The sequence below is a fragment of the Chelonia mydas genome, chromosome 14 (assembly GCF_015237465.2).
Source record: "Chelonia mydas isolate rCheMyd1 chromosome 14, rCheMyd1.pri.v2, whole genome shotgun sequence".
In the NCBI taxonomy this organism is placed as follows: domain Eukaryota; kingdom Metazoa; phylum Chordata; order Testudines; family Cheloniidae; genus Chelonia; species Chelonia mydas.
Genome location: NC_051254.2, coordinates 13,905,138 through 13,926,552, shown reverse-complemented (window position 1 = coordinate 13,926,552; position 21,415 = coordinate 13,905,138). Strand labels below are relative to the sequence as shown.

The 21,415-nt window shown below is 50.7% G+C and overlaps 1 protein-coding gene across 4 annotated transcripts in view; it reads right to left on the bottom strand.

Annotated features, from left to right (window-relative positions):
• RAB37 (RAB37, member RAS oncogene family) overlaps window positions 1-21,415 on the bottom strand; it is a 63,219-nt gene that overhangs the window by 9,180 nt on the left and 32,624 nt on the right. Inside the window, exons 1-5 of one of the 4 annotated variants that reach the window (XM_037914126.2) lie at window positions 10,213-10,376; window positions 5,251-5,361; window positions 1,346-1,387; window positions 584-650; window positions 383-435 (exon numbers count right to left, since the gene is read on the bottom strand). In XM_037914126.2, coding sequence (XP_037770054.1) covers window positions 383-435; window positions 584-650; window positions 1,346-1,387; window positions 5,251-5,361; window positions 10,213-10,317 — 378 coding nt within the window. In that variant the 5' untranslated portion in view covers window positions 10,318-10,376. Of the gene's footprint in view, window positions 1-382; window positions 436-583; window positions 651-1,345; window positions 1,388-5,250; window positions 5,362-10,189; window positions 10,377-17,968; window positions 18,080-21,415 lie in introns of those variants that run through there. The other 3 variants (XM_037914127.2, XM_043527878.1, XM_037914128.2) reach the window with 3 other exon arrangements.

Here is a 21,415-nt window from a genome sequence, read left to right as displayed (position 1 = left end):
TCTGCTTTCAGTGCTGAAGGCCCCAAGTTCATTTCTTGCTGACAACCCAGGATAACAGAGCCCCACTGGTTTCGAGGAGAGCCGAGGGTGCTCAGCTTTCTGCACTATTGGGTTCAGTATTTCAGGTTCTGGATCCAGAGTATAACGATTCCCCTGTGCCTGCTGTGACTAAGGCAAAAGTTGCCCATCGCATCGTAACACAGAGCAAACTGAACAGGCAGAGAAGTGGCCGTTCTGCATTGCTAGCTGCCAAGCATTGGGAAAGGCCCTCCCATTACATCAGTCTGCCAGAGCTTTGAGAATGAGGAGACTCTGCTGCCCCTCTCTGGGGGTTTAGGAGTTAACAACTGTGTCAGTGAGGTCCAAGGGGATACATACTGACCCGAACATTGTCAAAGGACATTTTGCTGGTGATGTCATAAAAGAGGAGCAAAGCTGGAAGAAAAGAAGAGAGACAAAGCGGGGGTTTAATGAAGATTCTGTTCCTGGGTATTAGTGGCAAGAGCAGCTCCACTAGGTCTGCAGATTCCGGTTCTCATCTGACCCCGAATCGGGCAAACCACAAACCCTCCTAAGAACCTACCCTGGGCATCTCTGTAGTAGGCGTGGGTCATGCTACGAAATCGCTCCTGCCCCGCTGTGTCCCAGATCTGCAAAGAAACAGCCCCGATGAAAACCAAGGGAGAAACCCCACTGCCACCGGTTTCATTTCCAGCTCTCCAATCCCAGGGGAGCGTTGGCATCCGGGCATAACGGAAGGGAAAGAACCAAGACCTCAGAGTCAGTGCAAGGGTTGGAAGCACTCAGGGACACACTGCTTGTATATGCCACTCCTTGTGTAGGAGGGGATTTCCAGGTTATAAAAACAAGTCTGAAAGAGATTCAGAGCTCTGGATTAAATTATATATGAGGTCCCAAGCAAGACTTCAGGCTGCGAGTTGCCAAAGTTATATGGGGCAAATGCATGAAAGGTTGGTAAAAACTAAGCCTTTGTCCCTGGTCTTTATGAAGGGATGTTTTTAAAGGTGTTGTATATTGTACACATATCGCATATCATGTACCACATCACACCCAGAACAGTCTTTTCCCCCAAGGCCTCACCTCTCCCTGAGAAATGTCCATATTAATAGCTATCAAACACTGGCTGGCTGTGCACCGTCACTGCAAGAGTTAAACTGGGAGAGAAAAGATCGGCTTCCCTTCCCCTTCCTCCAAACCTTATTAGGGAGTGTGTACACATGGCAAAGAAAAGATGAAAGCCATGGAGCCACGGCCTATTTGTACAGACACCCGCAGACAAAGTATCAACTGCACATGCTGCATCAGGATCAGATACTGGACTCACCTGCAATTTTACTTTCACACCATCCACTGCCACGACTTTATTCTGTAAGAGAAAACAAAACCACACTGGTTTAATATGGTGGGAAAGCCAGGTGTGGTCTTTTGTGGGGTGCACCTTCCCCATACTGCATTCCAGGGTACCATAATCATCTTGAACCCTATGGCCTGGTTCAGTATAGACCAGCTCCATTGATGCAGGAGCATGCAATGCTGGATTCAGAGCCTGGAGACAAAAAGAGAAGGAGGTAACAGGTAACACTCTTCTAGGTCTGTCTCCTTTCTCTGCAGCAGCTTCTCCTGTCAGCTAAATAGCAAGGCAGGATATTAAGAAAGATAGATATTAATTGACTCAACGGCTCCTACTCATGGTGTGAGCCCACTGAAAACATTCAAACTGGCAGCTGTGGAGAAAGCTTCCAGCTTGGGCATCATCTCATGGATGCATTTTCCTAGAATTTAAACTTCTATCTGGAGAGATTGGGAGCTAGTGAACATAAGAACGGCTCTACTGGGTCAGACCAAAGGTCCATCTAGCCCAGTATCCTGTCTTCCAACAGTGGCCAATGCCAGGTGCCCCAGAGGGAATGAACAGAACAGGTAATCATCAAGTGATCCATCCCGTTGCTCATTCCCAGCTTCTGGCAAACAGAGGCTAGGGACACCATTCCTGCTCACACATCATGGTCATGGCACCCTAGAAGTACCATAGCTTAGACAGATTGCATTAGAAGCAGAAAAACAGAGACATCCAGAAATAATAATGTATGGAACGAAGGTATCTAACAGAACATCTCTCCTGAAGCCCCCTTCAGAGCTTGGACCAAGAAACCAACAGGAGGTGGTTGTTATCAGTATTTCCAGGGAGCCTGCCCTGCAGGGCACTTTACACCAAGCTGCAACATTCTCACTCCTCCACTGATCTGAAATTCAGCCTGTCAAAGAACTTGAAACACCCAGCACCACAATCTGGCTGGTTTGCTTTTATCTCAGAGCCTCTGGGCCTATTTGGCAGCCAGAGGTGCTAACAGATGGGCTGAAACCTGCGAGGTGCTGACTGCCCGCAGTTCCTGCTGACATCCGTGGGAGTTGAAGAAGGTGCTTTGCACTTTGCAGGATTGGACCTAACACGTGAGTGACACATATTTCCGAGATTGCCCCACATAACAAACAAAAGCAGTCACTTAAGAAACACAAGCAGAGATCAATGGGAAAATTCAGTGCAGCCTCAAACCTGGGAGAGAATTTAGCACAGCCCTGTCCAGCTAAGGGGTTCATTTGGTGGCAGTAACGGAGAGGAGTAAAAATCCTGCAAACCTCAACCACCTACGTATTAGAGAAGCAGCAAGTGCCATTAAATCCAGACCCATGCTCCACCTGCTCAGACTCCTACCTGTGTCTGCAAACAAGCTTGCTGGGGATGTTTTCATACTGTGGATAGTTGTCCAGGCCCTTGATACTCACCTTGTTTTGATTGGCTGGGTGGGTGTTTCTTCTCAATGGATACTCTTTTTACTCCAGTTGTTATGATTGGTCGGGTGGGTGTCACTTGCCAGTGCATTCTCTGATTGGCTGGCTGCCCTCCTAATGAATGCCCTGGATACTCTGGTTGCTTTGATTGGGCACCTCTTGACAGTGGATATTTACAGAGTGGTGCCAGACTCCGAATGGGTAAGGAGAGGGTGCGCCAACATGGGATGCTGCTGCCAAACCTTCCCCTGGCTGCAGATGACAAATCTGGTGGAACTCAGTAGTGGGGGCATTAAAAAGGCATCCGATGAGCAGGTTAAATGCAGCAGGTCATCTGTAATTAATACGAGCACACTAGCCTTGAACACTTGTCACCAGAGTAATGACACGATGCAAAACAGAGAGGCCCAGGTAAAGCTCTCCATTCAATAGCAGGGAGCTTGCATCTGGCTGAGGCCTCAGGGCAGTGCATGGAGCGCTGCTACAACAGTGCAGTACACAGAATACACAACACCGCATGCATGCTCTCGCCCAGCCCAGCCACGCACAGAGACAGGAACAGGGTCTCCTCCTGTTGTTCTTGTCTCAACGTTGATCTTAACTTTGGAGTAGAGACTGTGCTGCATGCCCAGGAGAAGCCCCACAGAAAGCAACAGTTCGGCTCTTGGTGTGCAGAGACAACTGCCCACCATGCCAACCAATCTGGAGTTTCATGGTTCACTTGTACAGTCCCATCTGTCTGTAGCCATCTATTGTCTCCTGTCTTACACTTAGATCGGACACTCCTTGGGGCAGGGACTGTCTTTATGTTCTGTGTTTTAGAGCACCTAGTACAGGGGGTCCTGGGCCATGTGGGGCCCCTAGATATTATGGTTATACGAATGAAAAACAATAATAATAAAATAAGGCCCAATCCACAGGAATGGAGTCAAAGGTGGCATTAGTTTCTGGGCTGCTCTGGGGGTCAAAACAAAGCAGCTCATAGGGGCTGAGGCAGGGGACAGAATCTGCCTCTCCATCTTTGTACGTGTAGTAAAGCACCATGTAACCCTATGGTACTGTATCAACAATTCAGCACAGAGCTACCATGGGCAATATAGAAAGCCCTGAGGTTAAAATGTCAAGTCACTGACATCAAGAACGTACCTTCATTTCATATACACCTGCACTCTCCCTGACACAAACCACCCTCCGCAGCATCACACGGCCACGTATCTGCATCCCAAGACACACAGATCCCAGTGCCCAAAGATCCACAATGCCGTGGGCACAACCCTGCATTAATAATCAGTTGCACACACCTGCATTACAGACAGGGCTTGGTGAACTAGTCTGGGTAAAACAGGAACCAGAAGGAACCTTTCATCACACCGAAGCTGAAGCTCATTTGAGGGCTGGAAGAGTAAAGGTAACGCTCTGAAACCCTGGCTTCAGTTTTGTGCCCCTCTGCCTTGCACAGCCGCAGCAAGAGACGCTGGTTCCAGGAGAACAGATGGTTTCTGGCCCAGTTGCCAACAAGGATGATCAGTAAGCATCCTGGGGCACGGACCATCTTTTTGTTCCGTGTTTGTAAAGTGCCTAGCACAATGGGGTGCTGGGCCAGGCTTGGGCCTCAGAGGCGCTGTGGTCATACAAATCAATAATGATAATCCTCCTCCTCCCCAGGAAGCCTCTCATTGCTAGAGTCCAGCTCAGTTGTGCAGGCTTCAAATGTTCACAGAATGGTGGAATAAGAGCCCAGACGTTTGGGCGTTTATCTGGCTCAAACCTCTGAAGTTCACCTTTCACTACTGATAAGCCTCCGGCATCCACGCAGGCACACCCATCCATACCGACATCATCTCCAATACATCCTTTGGGAGAACATATCCTCCATTCAAAGAGCCAGACTCCGATCTCTGTGGAACATGGCTTAATTCAGTGGACTAACTCCCAATTCGCCCCAGGGGGAGTGAGAGAAGAATCAGGCCCTAAGTGTAAACGGCGGGCTGAAAATATAAGATAATGAGAAAAAAGCCCATGTCAAGACAGCAAAACCTGGGTCTGAAACTTCCTCTTCCCTTATTCTAATGTACTTTCAGGGCGTACACACTACAGGGATTGGTGCCCTCTGAATACACTAGACTGGAGAGATAGACACTCTCCAAAGCTGCAGCAGCATGACTGGCTCCAGCCCCAGCTGCATGTGGATCACATCAGCCATTCACATAATACTCGCTCTTTGCCCAGAGCCTGGCTAAGCAGAGAGGGCCCCTCCTCAGTGCTACTCGCCCCTTTTCTTCAGGCAATAGCTCCTGCAATCGAAGACACCAGGGCAGTTTAACTGAATACTCTTCCACTCAATGATTATCTGAATGGGGGCAGAATGGGTGTTTCACGCTCATCCCCTGAGCTGTAACAAGAGGCTCTCCCTAGCGCAGAAAGCTGCAGCGGTCTCACCCGGAAGTCTATGCCGACGGTGGCTATGAAGGTCCCAGAGAGGAAGGCCCCATCTTTGAACTGGAGCAGGAAGCAGGTTTTCCCCACGCCCGAATCTCCAATCAGCATCACCTACAACACGGGTGCAAAAACTCATTAATAGTGCTGGGGGAGCATGTGATTCGGGGTAAGGGCAGAACTGGGGTGAGGATGGTGCAGCCCTGTTGAGGAGGAGCACTGACTGGGGTGGTGGGTGACACAGTCAGGGGCAGCCTGGGATGTTTCTTTTTATTCCCGGAGCTTGTCAGAGCCATTTCCTTTCCCAGCTCCCTTTCTCTTTCAAACACAGATTTGAACCCCACACAAAGCAACACTGCCCTATAGTGTAGGTCTCAGATACAGCTTCCCTTAAAGCAGGGTCTCCCCAGCCGGTGGCAATGTTTCTCCGCAGTGTCAGCTGCTCCCCAGACTGGGAAATGCTCCTGTAGCTGCAGGTGAGTCCTAGAAATTTAACTTTCTTCCCTCCCTGCTTCTGTGGTGGTCTCTAATACACTCAGAGCCAGGAACAGCTCATATGTTCAGAGCCATCTCACCACCCCAGAGTTTCCTTCTCTTCTCTTCGCTCCCACAGCACTCAGCTATGAGAGCACATGTGATCGGACTCCATGGAGCTTCCAATGGGCAAAATATAAATAAGTAAGTAAGTAAGAAAGAAAGACAGACACTAATAGCGGTGGAAGTCATTACAGAAGGGATGTCACTGCTAGAGAGTCTGACCGTGACCCCATTATCTAGCAGGGAATGGCTAAATGAGTTTCCCCTCTATATGAACATAGCATTTAATTGCTGCTTCTGCTGGTGCTTCGGAATGGCGCTAGGCCAGGAGCACGGTGCTGCTGGCATTCTTTGTAACTAGACATGTTCCATCTACAAATACCCCATAGATCTCTTCCTAGAGAATGGGACACACCATGGCACTATCCCCCTCCAGTCAGTTCTCCAGATACCAGCGTCAGGTTTCTCCCTGAAATCACAGGTAGACGGACAAAGACCTCAGGCCTATCTCAAGAAATGGCTCATTCTTTCTGTTGTCCCCTTTGTCCAGGTCCAAGGAGAAAGTCCAGGATATACACCTTAGCACACTCAATCGACCTTCACCAAACATGGACACTGCACTAGAGCAGTAGATCACATCGTGGAACAGGCCAACCAAATACCCTGAGAGAATCTGCTTCCATACAGAAATAAAACCCCCTCCAACCACACACCCCTAGTTGTCACCTACCACCACACACCGGAACCCATACAGAATAACATCAAACAAATACAACCCATACTTGATGGGGACTGCATCCTGAAGGAAATCTTTCCTGAACCCCCACTTCTGGCCTACAAATCACTCCCCAACCTCTCCAAGCTCATCATCAGAAGCAAGCTCCCCATAGACCAGGGCTCACCAACTCAAAGTGGTGCCAGACCCTGCGAGACTAACAGATCCAAAACCTGCAGCCATATCTCCACTGCTCCAGTGATCAACACCTCTCACAACTCACCTTTCAAGATCCATGGATCCTACACCTGCCTATCACAACATGTGGTGTACCTCATCCAGTGCACTAAATGCACAGTAACTACTATGTGGGCGAAACCAGACAATCACTACGCTCTCGAATGAACTCACACACGCTCTCGAATGAACTCACACAGGAAAACGATACAAGACAAACACCCTGTCACCTGTGGGTGAACACTTTTCACCAAGCGATCGCTCTGTATCTGACCTCTCGGTCTTCGTTCTCAAGGGAAACCTGCACAACACTTTCAAAAGACAAGCTTGGGAGCTTAAATTCATAACTTTGCAAGGCACTAAAACTCATGGACTGACCAGGGACACTGGATTTATGGCTTACTACAACAATCCATAACCCACTAACAACCCCCTCCCCAGCTGCCTTCTCCCCCCTTGTTTCACCCCCCCATGACTGGCTGGGTGTTAACGGGCCACTTCCCTTTGAATGGTCCCTTGAAATATGTGTTAACTACTTACACTGAACAATCTGTTCCACCTTGTATGTAGCTGTGATGCTCAGAGGACCTTTCCCAGAGCTCTGGGTAAACTCAAAATTGCCTCTCTCACCAACGGAAGCTGGTCCAATAAAAGATCTTACCACGCCTGCCTTGTTTCCTTGAGCAAACTCTGACAGCCCCAGGACTCTCTGCCTTGCTCCAACCACCTCACCCACACCAGATACCAAAACAAACACACAGCTCAGCATCCACTCCTCCTAAGCAAACAGCAGCTTGGCTTCATTGGCACCTCCACATCCATTTTTACACCAGGGAGGGTGAGGCGGCACCCTGGCCAGGAGAAACACTGTGCATTATTAACAAGTACTCAGCTGCCGAGAAAGCGCGATCCCCTCCTGCCTGCTCTGCGATAACAGCAATTTCCTGGCCGTCACTGGGTGTTAATTCATCAGGCACATGGGCAGCCCCCATCCCCTGTTAAAACCAGAACACGAAGCAGGGCCTGCAGCAAGCGACCTGCAGAGAATGAAATAGTCTAAGGCAGGGGTTCTCAAACTGGGGGGTTGGGACCCCTCAGGGGCTTCTGAGGTTATTACATGGGGGCTCACGAGCTGTCGGCCTCCACCCCAAACCCCGCTTGGCCTCCAGCATTTATAATGGTGTTAAACATATAAAAAAGTGGTTTTAATTGATAAGGAGGGTCACCCTCAGAGGCTTGCGATGTGAAAGGGGTCACCAGTAAGAAAGTTTGAGAGCCACTGGCCTAAGGTCCTCCCTGTCAGTGGAGATGAGCCCCTGCACCCTCTGCGGAAGTCAATGGGAGGTGCAGGTGCTCTGTGCTTCTGCAAGTCAAGCCCTGACATTCTAGCTGTCCCTGCCCAGGCATGCAGACAAGGGGTCTGTCCTGGAGGAAAGATGGGGAATGGGATCATTCTTGTTGGGCCGGCAAATAAACTGTACTGCAAAAGATTCTGAGTCCCCAAATGACCCTTCTGCAGGCGAATTCACCTTGACTGATGTCGCCAAATCCTTTGGTGCAGACGCACCTGAAGAGAGGCAAGCTTTGGGAACAGCACTCTATTCTGGCTCTAGCTTGCTCCAGGCAAAGTTTCCAGGTTGCTTTTGGGAAAAAACTCTCCCCCCTATAAGCCCATCAAAAAATCAGAGAGAAAGGAGCAGGAGGAAGGTGCGAGCATTAAAAAAGAAAAGAAAAGAAGGAAGTGGCCAAGAAAAAAAAATGGGGCCAAATGCAATTTTTCGGAATAACCAAAGCAAAGCAGAACGAACCCTCGCAGCAATCGCAGGCAAAACAAGCTGCTTGGCAGAGTGGAAGAATGGCCAGGGTGCTAGGGGGGGCTCAGAAGTGTCCCTCCCCCTCCCGTGATTCAATTCCCTGCTCTGGCACAGACTTCCTGTGTGACCTTGGGCAATTCACTTTGCCTCTCTGGGCCTCAGTTCCCCCAGCCATACAATGAGGGTGTAACAGCCCTGCCCTGCCTCCTGGCGGTGTTGTGAGGCGAAATACCTCAAAGACTCTGGGTTCTCTGGGAGTGGGAGCTGTATAAGATAGGTATTGCAGCGGGGAGTGAGCAAAGCAAGCCCCATGAGGAGATGTTTCTCCCTGTGTTCACAGCTCCGGATGCAAATGCAGAGCTCTGTGAGCATAGCGAGACCCAGAAAGGGAAGGGAAGGGAAGGGAAGGGAAGGGCTGCACACATCTCCCTGTACTAAGACTGATAAGCACCCTTCTCAGCTGCAGGTTGCAGGCTCAAGGAGCACAGTGAGCATCTATTCTGCTGGTCCTAGGCTGGGTCTGGATCAAGTCCAGCTCACACATTCCCATGCGCCAGGGCCTGGCCTCTCCTCTGTAGAGTGACAATTTTAGAGGTGGATCATCAGAACTCCCTACGGATGATCACATCCAATTTGGGGGGACACGACCACTTTTATGGCTGGTAGCAGATACCTCTGCTGGGAACCCTTGCCATGTGGCTGACTGGGTCCCGTGCCCATCCAGTGAAGGCGCCTGATGGCAGCTGACTGTGGGGACAGAGAGAATGGGGAAGCTGGCAAAAGGACAGAACTGACAGCTGCCAACCGCCCTTGCACCGGGCACTCTTGGGTGCGGGCCTCCATGGCAGCCCTGCTCCCGCTGCCTTGTGAAGTCCCATGGGCCCCCCGCCCTTGTCAGACATGAAGCCAAGACCCTTGGGGTTGCTTCCCACCTACTCAGGCTGTGCCCGGCCAAGAGGTGCTTTGGATCAGCTTCCCTCTCCCGGCCACGGGAACGTATCCGCCCCTGCAAGGGCTGCTGCAAGGGGTGGGAACCGCTGGACGCAGCCCCCGGGCTAGGCTAGCGCCAGCCTGCGGGGAGGGGAGAAGGGAGGGCAGGGGAGGGCACCGTCCCCCTGTGCTCTGCACACGCAGCCACCCCCACGCTGAGCTTCGGAGGGGATCCCTGAGACCCAGGGCGCGTCTGACAGGCCGTGCGGGGGGGGGGCGCGAACCTGGACCCCAGCACGTCTCTCCCCCGCCCTGCCCCACTGGGCCCTTCGCCAACTGTCCCCGCTGCAGAGATGCTGTCAACACGCTGCCCGCCAAACCGCTCGCTTCCTCCCGAGCGCAGCTCGTATCTTGTGAGCGGGACCGGGGCTGCAGGGGGAGCCGCGTGCACCAGCGAGCGCTGCAGAAGGGGAAGAAAACCGGCCCCACACGAGCGTGGCCACCGCGGGAGAGGCTCCCCCGCCAGCCCAGGCTCCGCGGCAAGTGGGAGCGGGTCAGGGGGGGCCGGCCAGCGCTGGGGCTGAGCAACGCCAGGGGACCCCTGGGGAGCAACCCGCCCCCACGCTGCGCCGACCCCTCCTGGCCCCCGGGGCGCAGGCAGCGCGGGGCGGCTGCCCCCTCCGCCCCGCGCCCGGGCGGAGCTCCCCACCTGCCGCCGGGGCAGGCTCCCACCTTGCAGGCGAGCTCGTAGTCCTGCCTGAGCGACGGGAACCGCTCCCGGAGCGCCGCGGGGCACCCGTTCTGGGCAGGAGCCGCGGACCCTGCCCGGCCACTCATGGTCCCAGGAGCCCGCTGCCCGGGCAGCGAGCAGGAACTAGGAGAGGCTCGGCAGTGCCCGCCCTGCTGCTCCTCCTCCCCGCGGCCCGCCCCCTTCCCGGCCCCGCTGCGCTCTGTGCAGGGGACCCGACCGAACCCGAGCGAGCCCAGCGGCCTCCCGCACCAGTCAGCGACAGCCGGGCCCGGCCGTTGCTCTGCGGGCTGCGCAGAACCGAACCTCGCTGCGCGTTCCAAGGGCCGAACCGAACCGAACCCCAGCGCCTCCTTCCCCGGACCGAGCAGCTTCCCTCTCCCAGCCCCTGCCCGGACCGGGCCCAGCGGTGCCGACCCAGCCTCCAGCCAGAACAGAACCCGGTCCCCTGCCCGGACCGGGCCCAGCGGTGCCGACCCAGCCTCCAGCCAGAACAGAACCCGGTCCCCTGCCCGGACTGGACCCAGTGGTGCCACCCCAGCCTCCAGCCAGAACGGAACCTGGTCCCCTGCCCAAACCGGACCCAGCGGTGCCACCCAGCCCTCCTTTCCCCAGGGCTCAACCAAGCCCCTGTCTGGCCAGTCCAGTTCTGTCCCTTTCACTCCCCATTCAGGTGCCCCATCCCTCTTCTCCTCCAGCTCAGCCCCCCTCCCCACACTCCATCTTCCCCCCAGCTTCTCTGGAGCCAGGTGAAGGGGGGGTTGGTTTGACTCCCCTGGGAGATTTAGGAGAGCCAGGAGAGGAAGGCTTTCCAGCTGGGCACAGTGGACCCAGCAGGATCAACTCATCAGCCTGCATCCAGCCAGCCAGAGCCCAGAACCACAGTTGGTTGTAGGCTGCTGCCCAGGGAGGTTTGGGCCTGTCCCATGGAGAGGGCCCTAGGCACTGGGAGGTGGGCGGCCTCAGCCAGTGACAGTCATTGTGTGAGTGGCTGCAGGCTAGTAAGGGGGACAGCTGCTGGCTCACTTGGAGTGGAGGGACCCAGAGAGCAGGGGCTGGGGATGCATTGCCCTGTGCATGTCTGTATGGACATGCCTTGGCTGGGTGCATGTCCAGCTACCTGGGTGGAGGAGAACATATGGGAAGCCTTCAGATCACACACAGGCTGCTACCTTCATGAGAAGGACTCCTACTTTTTGGTTTGTTCTCAGAGCTAAGACATCCACCAGTACACACTAGAGACAGGGCTTCATTTGTAATGAAAGCGGTGCCAGAGCTCAAGCAATTGTTTTACATTCATAACTGATGCAGCAAGCCCCGAGGTGCCGGGGCTCTGAACTGCCAAGCCCAGAGGTGCCGGGGCTCTGAACTGCCAAGCCCAGAGGTGCCGGGGCTCTGAACTGCCAAGCCCAGAGGTGCCGGGGCTCAGCTCTGGCCAGCCCTGGCACAAATCAAGCACTGACTAGAGAGGGACATGAACCGAAACCACAGAGCTGGATTCTGATCCAGATCCAAATCTCGTCTCCCCAGAATGGGCTGAAACCACACCCTGGCTCTGAAACACCCACAGTTGTGGGGGTGAGGGAGAGCGTGTGTGTCAGTCTGATCCTGATTTTACCCAAGCTCAGCTCATTCTGCAGAGCAGGGGGAGCTGCCAAGAGGGTCATGAGCCCACAGTCTCCCTTGAGTTATGGTGAATCTGTCCAGCCTTGAGCTCTGCCTCACTCCTCGCTCCTTAACACTGTCTCTGTACCCCACACTCTTAACTCCATGTCTTAGTTCATGCTGCCCCTATGACTAGATAGTCTCTCTCTCTGCCAGTCCACCACAACGCTTCCCTCTTCCTGCTAGTCCCTCATTGAAACCCACCACTGCTGTCAGATTTTACTCTTGGGAGATACTATGGGGATGGGCACCAACCTAGGAGAGAGAGTATTTCATTGATCAGTTACGACTCTGTCTGCTCCCATCCTCATGTCCCGTCATTTGATTGCATCTCTCCCGTTTAGATGGTAATCTGCTTGGGGCGGAGACCTCCCTGAACTCTGTTTCTAAAGCACCATGCATGGCTGTAGCACTGAACATATTAACCTACTCACCGTTCTCAGCAGTCATTAAATTGCCCTACTGGGGAACAAAATTAGGCCAACCTCACCCTAGCTTCACACAATGAATCCCAAAAGTTAGAGACTGCTTGAAGGTAGCTTTCTGATCATTCATGGATGATCTGCTGCCTTCCCTCCAATGGTACCCCCAACACATACAGCAAGCAGAGAGCAAGGAAGCATGCACCACCATGGATAGCAGACATCCTCTCCAGGCCAGCGGAGCAGAATGGAATCCAAACAGCCATTGATTTAGTCCAGCCCCCAGCTCCCCTCCACCCCTAGTCCCCGACCTGTCTGAGGACTGCCTGGGATAACAGGGGAGAGACGGAACAACCTGGAATTCTCCCTTACCACAGTCTTTTTAAAACCCTATTGCTTCCAGTCAACCTCAAACTCATTTACAAGGATATTTAAGAAAGATGATGAAATTAACTTCATCTTATAGAAGAAGTTGAATGGGAGGGAAACCTCCTAGCCATATACTGGAAGGGCACTGAGGGGAAGGGAAAGAGTGCGGAGGGTCATATAATCATCAGTTGATGCATTAACCTTGCAACTTGCTGGTCCCTCTGGTTGTATAAACATAGCAATGAAAAGTGCTTTCATTCCCTTCATGAATCAGCAATGGAGCACTTCGCCAGAGAATGGGGTGGTAACACATCCCACTGGACTCATCACTAGAGGAAGAAAACAAACCACTAACAAAGGAGCAATTTCTCACATCATGTAAACCAAGGATTCCAGCTAGCTGCTGACTCTGGGCAAAACCCTGGGACCTGAGATGAGGGTGCCCATCCTTGAGTTCTACACAGGTTTGGTCATTCCTCACCCGCACTAGATAGATTCCAGGACAAGTCTTTTCTCACCCGGTGGAAATCCAGTTTGAGAGCAACCTGAAATCTGGCATTTTTCAAGCTTCAGGAAAAAACAAAACAAAACAGAAAAATCTCCGGGATTGAAAGGAAAAGCTGGCAAATGCGACTTTGAACATTACTTGGCATTTGCCAACAGTGCGCCGATCACTCTGCATCTGGCTTGCGTCCCTTCCTCTGAGCCTTGATCCATCTAGTCTGATTATACTGCAAGTGCTTTGAGGGCAGGGACTGTGAGTTCCTAACCATTTGCACAGCATCTAGCACCATCCTGAGTAGGGCTCCTGGGTGTATTTGCAATACAAATATTAACTAACAGTGATTCATAATTTTACACCTGGGGAAACAGTCACAGAGAAGTTAGTGACTTGTCCAAGGGTACACACAATGTTTGACAGAGCCAAGAACAGACACCAGGTCTCCTGACTTCCCCCTTTGCCTTCTGACCATGACCTCTTCCCTCCACACCCATCAGACACTGATCTCCTTCAGTCCGAGCCCTGGCCACTACAGATTAAGAAAAAGGTTGGAACGTCTGGCTAAACATTCAAACTCAAACTGAAAAGGGTAAATATGATCCTCTAACACCTCTGGGGTCTAATTCAGATCTCATCTAATGGGGGAGGAGAAAGGGAGGGGGGCAGAGCATGGGAACAACACAAGGGATCTCACAGGAGCAGTGATGTGTGAGAGCAAGGAACGCTTTCCTCTTTGTGAGACAGCAGTGTTATGTTACCCAAACACTCCACTTTGCTAATGCATTTCAGGTGATGCCCTTTGTACGGAATCACCTACATGGTAATTATTAAGAACTAGTCCTCACTAGAACAATACCACAGGCATTCTGACAGACAGGGCCAGATCCTCAGTTGGTGTGAATTGGTGTCGTTCCATTCAAGACAATGTACACAGTGTGAGGACAATCTTGGAACAGATTCTGCCCTCAGCAGCGCGGGGACAATTCACTGAATGCAATGGGCCTGATCCCGCCCCAGTGCATATCTGGAGTAGTTCCACTGAAGTCAACGGATTTACACAAGTGTAAAACTAGTCGGCATGAGACCAAAAATCAGGACTTGTCTCCAACATGCAGAAGTTATGCTTTCACTGGTCTACAAACTAAAGGACGCGTGCAAACGCAGGGGGGATGGCAGAGACACGCTCCACGCAGGTGTTTCTCTTACCGTGCTCTTGCTGGTCTCCGAGTTTTGTTTTAGCCAAGACTTCCTCTACCCCTCAGGAGAGAATAGTTTAGGAACCTGTATTTCCAGTCTTTGTAACTGTACTGAAGAATATGCACATGGAACATGTACTCACCGGCCAGTTAAACTGAACACAGCTGAGGTCATTTGGGTGGATGTATTTCAGATGATCTAAAGCGATTAAAAGCTCCTACTGAGTGCTGTAATAAGTGAGGATTTAATAATACCAAGAAAGATTATGACGGTCCCCAACTCTGGGTGATAATTATGTTCTGCAGACCTGAAATTCCTCCTGCAGTTTCAAGTGAATAGGTTCTTAACCTTTTTGTCCTGAACTCTTCAACAGTTGCCACACTCCTCCCCAGAGAGGGTTGCATTTCAGTGGTGGGCGAAGTACTCCTTATACCACTTCTATGTATGGCCCAATCTTGTCCTTGTGGGTAGGCTCCATGCTGCAGCAGGGTGGTGGAGGGAGATGAGACCAGAGCAGTGTATTTTGCATGTCAGTTAGAGGAGTTATTCTGTCAGTGCTGGAAAGGGAGGGTCAGGGAAAAATGTCCCTCAGAACTCTGGAGAAGTTTGGATCTAGAGCTACATCTGAATGACCCGGCCCAGCTCTATAATTAACGTATCCTAATCCCAACACCTGTGGATTTAGGGGTCATGTGGATTCAGACAGAATTCTAGAACCCAGTTTCCTGGGTCAGGAGGATCTCTAGTCTCATGCCATGTAAATACCACCTCTACCCCTTTGTGGTGACACAGCCGGGCAAGTGATAGCAGGTGATGAAAGGAACACACAGAGCCTCTTGCATGAAGGAGGGATGTTTCCCTTTGTTCCATTGCAACAAAGGAACACAGGGAGGAGAATTTACATAGCTATTGTGCTCCCTGGCTGTGGACATACGAGAACCTGTTATCAGCCAAACTTATCTGCTCTTCTGATTTGCATTTTGGAAATGTGACTGACCATTGAACTCTCTCCACCCCGGGAAACAAAATGGCCAGCAGATCAGTCACCCGCTCTACAAGGCCTCTGTAAACGACTTCCCCTTAGTTCTCACCAACACTACAAGAGAGACAGGGTGGGCGGGGTAATCTCCCTTATTGCACCAATGAGCTTAAAAAATGGAAATATTTTGTTGGTGGAGAAGCTGGTGCAATAAAAAGATTACCCCACCCACCGTGTGTCTAATATCCTGCGACCCACACACCTACAACAACACTGCATACGACCACAAGAGGGCAGGCTTACTCCATTCAGCCTCTAGGCATTTCCTGCACTCCTAGATCATTTTTCATCTCTGAGACACAGCTGACCATGAGGTTGTTAGGAGCCAATTATGATTATTCCCTCGGTTCCTCAACCCAATTTGGAAAAGGAAATCCCTGTTATTAATTGCTACCTGACACCCAGACAGCTTCATCCTCGCCTCACTGAAGGGGAATAAGGGATTAGACCAAGCATGCTTATCCAGATGAGAACACAACCATCAGGGGAGATATCCCCCGATACTCAGTGTTTAAAGGTAATGGAAGCAATTCAGGCTTCCAGGGCCTTGAGTGAAAGTGTCCACGGCTCGCCAGCGCAAGGGATTAAGCAGCATGTACAAAGCTATAGTCTCCCAGTTGGAGGTGCAGCAGAGAAGCGGGCAACAGATCCAAAGAGAGTCACTCTGGAAATTGAACTGGGCCACTGTAGGAGTGAGCTTTCCATCAACATGATGTGTTTCTAATTCAGAGGGAAGGGGTCTGGGTTGCCTCTAGGCCTCTGCCCCGTAGAGGAAACGGGTGCAGGCCAAAGGTATTTTCTGTCTGTACAGGATGGCTGAAATGCGAAAGGCCGTGTCAGCATGCAGGCAGTGCTCCGTTGTGCAAAGGGAAAGCAGGTCTCCAGAGGAGCCAGCAGAATATCCTTCAAAATCAGTCCCAGCACATGGGTATTTCCAGGAATCTCGTGGCATTCCAGCAAGGTTCCAGAAAGCCTGATCCTGCACCCTGGGTGGTACAAGGAACCCTGAGTCGGGCCTAGGAGTCAAAGAGATTTTACATAGCAATGGCACATTGAGGTTGTGAATATGGACACAGAAAGGTCAGTGGGGCCAGAACTTGCAAGGTCTCCACGTGTCGGACTGCCCCCAATATGAGCAAGAGTCTGTGTGCACTGTGTTTGCAGGACTGGGTCCAGGAAACGCAAAATCTGGGTTAATGGTTGCTTTATTTTACCAGAGCAGTGCAGAGCTACTGGACCATACTGGTGAATCTGGATCAATTTGTTCAAACGGGAGCACCCTACTGATAGAAGGAAAATGTAGATATCAACTATATAGCACAACTATTATTAATTTGTCCCTATTACCATAGTATCCAGGAGCCCAAGTCATAGCCCAGGGCCCCATAGTGCGAGGTGTTGTACAAAGGTAGACCAAAAGTGGCTGTATAGAGTCACACGCTCAGTGGAGTTGCAAGTGTCTAACTGAGAGCAGAATTTGTTCCACTGTGTCTATGTCCCTCTATAAATGCATGTGTATTATAATGTTCTTGGAAGCCAACACTATAATGGAACACGCAGCTAGACTTCCACTATAATCCCATGTTTTCACCAATTTTTACCTTTCCTGTACATTTACCTTTTGGATTCACTCTGACTGGTGTGACTCAGGTGAATTTCGTTGAATTGAGTCTGATTGGTCAGCCCTGAGCAGCATGCGTCGGTGACACAATACCCTTTCCCCAGTTTTTGTAAATTGATTTTATCGGGATAAGTCACAAAACACCTAAACTCAACACAGCAAACCTTCGCCGACAGCGAGTTCTCAGTTAGGCAGACTCACTGACAAGGTTGGAGGGAAAAGTTAATATGCAATTTGAAAAGTGCCACCTTCACACATTCACAGCAACAAGGGTTTTTGCTTTTTCGGGACAGCATTGGGCAACTCCATCATGCAGCGCAGCTTAATTCTGTGTTGCCACACACTGTACAGCTATATAGAACACAACCAGGTTTTCCCCTACATACAGGGTGCTGCTCTTTAAACATACAGAGAAGGGAACATCTACCTAGTTAATAAATACGATGTCCATGTCTATAGAATTTCACTGGTATGCCACTGGCACCCACTTTTCTATATTTTCATGGACTCCAGCCAAGAGGCAAAATCTTATTTTGATCCATCCTCATGTTTTCCTTAGCCCTGTTTTTAGATGGCCAGCTAGATCCTCCGTGCATGTCACATCTCTCTCTGATTTTGGTTCGAACTTTCTGCAAACAGCACATCACTGCTATTAGAGGAAGCAAATGTAAACAAAAAAAAAAAAACAAAAAAACCATGCTTTACTTGGAGAATTTAATGCCTCTGTGGCTGACGTGCGATTTCGATACCGTGTAATACTGGAGTTATCTTTGGATGCCATGTTTTCAGGTGGCTCTTCTGATTGCTTACTATCCTCAGACTTGTATGCTGCCATGGTAAGTCCTATATTCCTTAAGTCAATACCACTTCCACTAATGAACGCTCAGCTGCAGAAGAGCAGAGTAGCCAAAGATTCAGCCCTTACCGTAAATCCGATGCCCACAGTGGCAGAAAAAGAGCCGGGAATGAACTTGCCCTGGTCAAACTGAACCAGCAGTGATGTCTTCCCCACTCCACTGTCTCCGACCAGGATAGTCTGTAAGAATCAAAGAGAGAGCCATTAGCATCCCCCGACAAGTGACTCAGGAAGCTGAGAACTGCCTTTGCTGGCTGGAACTCTGCAGGCTTCTCCAATACGTATCCTCTGCATGCTGCGTGGGGAAGAGCATGGCAGTTCCGTGCCCCTTTTCCCCACGTACCTACAGCTGGGTTATGTGTTGCTTGTGAAGTGCCTGGATCCCACTGAACACATTCTGAACTGGTGTAAATAGCTGCAGCTCTGTTGAAGTCAATGGAGTGATGCCAATTTCCACAAGCTAAAGATCTAGCTGCTAGGGTCTGATTCTGCCCTCATGCTGGTTTTACGCTAGCTTGACTCCAATGACTCCGTTAGAGTTACTCCTGATTTACATCAATGTAAGTGAGATCAGAATCAGTCCCATGGCGTCTCTGAGGGATCCAGGCAGCAGCAAACACCCAAGTGATGAAGGTGGGGGGATCTGACCCAGCCGACTGTCGTTAACCCTCAAGCACCAGGGAAATGGAAAGCTCCTTTCGGAGTCCTGAGCCAGCACTTTTGGGCAAGAGACCGCGTGGAATCACTGGGCTCAGGAGACTCATTGCAAGTCATTAGGAGTTGGGCTCCTGAATCTCTAAATCACTCTTGGGACTTAGCCGTGTAAACCACCTAGGGCTTGCAGTGCTGAGCAGCGCAATGCCTCAGCACCTGTAGAAACCAGGGCCCAGCACACAGACTTCAGTTCCCCCTCGTCAGTGCATCGCAGGAGGTGCCTCGCACTGTGAGTGCGTTAGCCACCGGTATGGGCCTGAGCTAGTGACCATGAAGTACAGGGAAGGAGTCCCATTGATTTCCACGGGTGCTGGATCAGACCCCCAGGGCTGCAGCCCATTGGAGTCAATGGGAGTTTTAGGGGGAGCTGGATCATATCATGTGTGAGAAAAGATGCGGGTGTGCATAGGACTAGTGGGCATATGTGGGTGTGTAAAGAGTCTCTCAGGATCATGCTAGCTCCTCACATCCTAATATTCTCCAGGGAGCCCTCCTCCCTCCTTTTGAAATGCGTCCCTCACTCCTCTGTTCTGCTGTGGCCCTGCCACTGTACAGGGCTTTCCTTTGTTCCTGACGGAAGGGAAGAGGTGAGCAGGGCTCACAAAACAGTAGTTCCTGAGGCCAAGAGACCGCTACCCTCTTACACTCAACCTTCCTGTTCCTCTTTTCCTCGGCTTTAGGGGCACAGAGTTTTGTGAAAATCCAACCACATCTGGCTATGTGGTCACAGCGTCTGATCAACAGCTTTCATGTGCAAATAATGGCTCCTGCTAACACAGAGGCCCCTCAGAGGAGAGGGTCAGCCCTACTTCCTCTTTCTCTGCCTCTGTGGTGGGGACCCTATTCCGCATGGCTCTCCTGGTGAATTCTCAATGATCTCGGAAATAACTGAGTTCAGACAGGAAACCCATCCAGTCCTGTATATTAACTGCACAGAGCAGCACTACCCTGAAGCCAGCCCTAGAGATGGAGAATTATGATGGCTCCCTGGGCTTCTCTCCTTTCAGATTCAGCGGGATGCCACCGTCCCACAATAAACTCCTACCTCATGGCCTGAGAAATGTTATGAACAGAGGACCTCATTTAAACTGATTCACTCTCCCTGGGCCCTTCCTTTTCTCTGACTCTCGCCAATGTCCTTCCTGAAACCATGGTTCAACTCTGGAAAGTGACCCCATACAAATGCGGGGTGCCATGTTTATTCTGATATTTTTTCTCCCAGCTGTAGCCCCTGCAAACTCAACCTAGGATTCAAAAGTTAGGCTAGATTCTCTCCTTCTGGCATATCATCACCAGTAATAAAAGTGCTGCTGGCCCTTATTTACCCCCATGCAATGCCACCATCTTCAGATTATATCCTCAGTGATGCTTGATGTAGTGTATATAATAGTGTAGTATCCCTTTAAGTAGTTGGGAGCACTCTAATGATGCTCACCATGTTCTGTTTTAGAAGCCACCAGAGCCCAATTGGATCAGCAGTGTGTTTAGCTATAGAGAGGCCTCTAATCTTATGTACATTCAGCAAATACAATTATTTGGTCTCCACTGTGCCCATGTGGTTCCTTTATTTTATGTTTGTTGCCTGAAGGGCAAAAACACCCAACATCCAGGTAACCTCATATACAACTAGGTTTGCATAGGTGTCACTGATTGGCTCTGTAACGGGAATTTAGCATTAATTTCTGATGATGCACTAGGAGGAATGGAATCCAGACCCTCCAGTGCCCCTGTACCTTAGCCGTGCTGGCTCGGCAGGACTAATAGGAGTAAGCTAGGTAGTAAAACCTTATTTTTGTCACCTACAACTCGGACACTGGAAGGAAGAAGGTGTCAGTTTTACATGCTCTCTTTTTAGAGCAAAACTGGATGTTAATGTAACCACCTAGCTCTTATCTAGTGCTTTTCATCCATAAACCTCAAAGGCCCTTAAACTGGCCGCCAGGAAGTTTAGAATTGAAATTAGATGAAGGTTTCGAACCATCAGAGGAGTGAAGTTTTGGAATAGCCTTCCAAGGGAAGCAGTGGGGGCAAAAGATCTATCTGGCTTTAAGATTAAACTCGATAAGTTTATGGAGGAGATGGTATGATGGGATAACATGGTTTTGGTAATTAAATATTCATGGTAAATAGGCCTAATGGCCTGTGATGGGATGTTAGATGGGGTGGGATCTGAGTTACCCAGGAAAGAATTTTCTGTAGTATCTGGCTGGTGAATCTTGCCCATATGCTCAGGGTTTAGCTGATGGCCATATCTGGGGTCGGGAAGGAATTTTCCTCAAGGGCAGATTGGAAGAGGCCCTGGAGGTTTTTCGCCTTCCTCTGTAGCATGGGGCACGGGTCACTTGCTGGAGGATACTCTGCTCCTTGAAGTCTTTAAACCACGATTTGAGGACTTCAATAGCTCAGGCATAGGTGAGAGGTTTTTCGCAGGAGGGGGTGGGTGAAATTCTGTGGCCTGCATTGTGCAGGAGGTCAGACTAGATGATCATAATGGTCTCTTCTGACCTTAGTATCTATGAATCTATGAAAAAAGAGGTCAGTGTCATTATACCCGTTTTACTGATGGGGTAACTGAGGCATGGGGAAAGTGAAGTGACTTGTCAAAGGTCACCCAGCAGCCCAGTGGCAGAGCCAAGAATAGAACCCAGCTTTCCTGAGTCCCTGTCCAGTGTTCTGTCCAATAGGGAACTCTAAATAAGGGAAAGCAGGGACTTGAAGCTAGTGTCTCCGAAGCCCCAGGTGAGTGCCCTAAGACCCCCCCCCCACACACTCCACCCCAGTTGTATTGCAAATACATTTTAT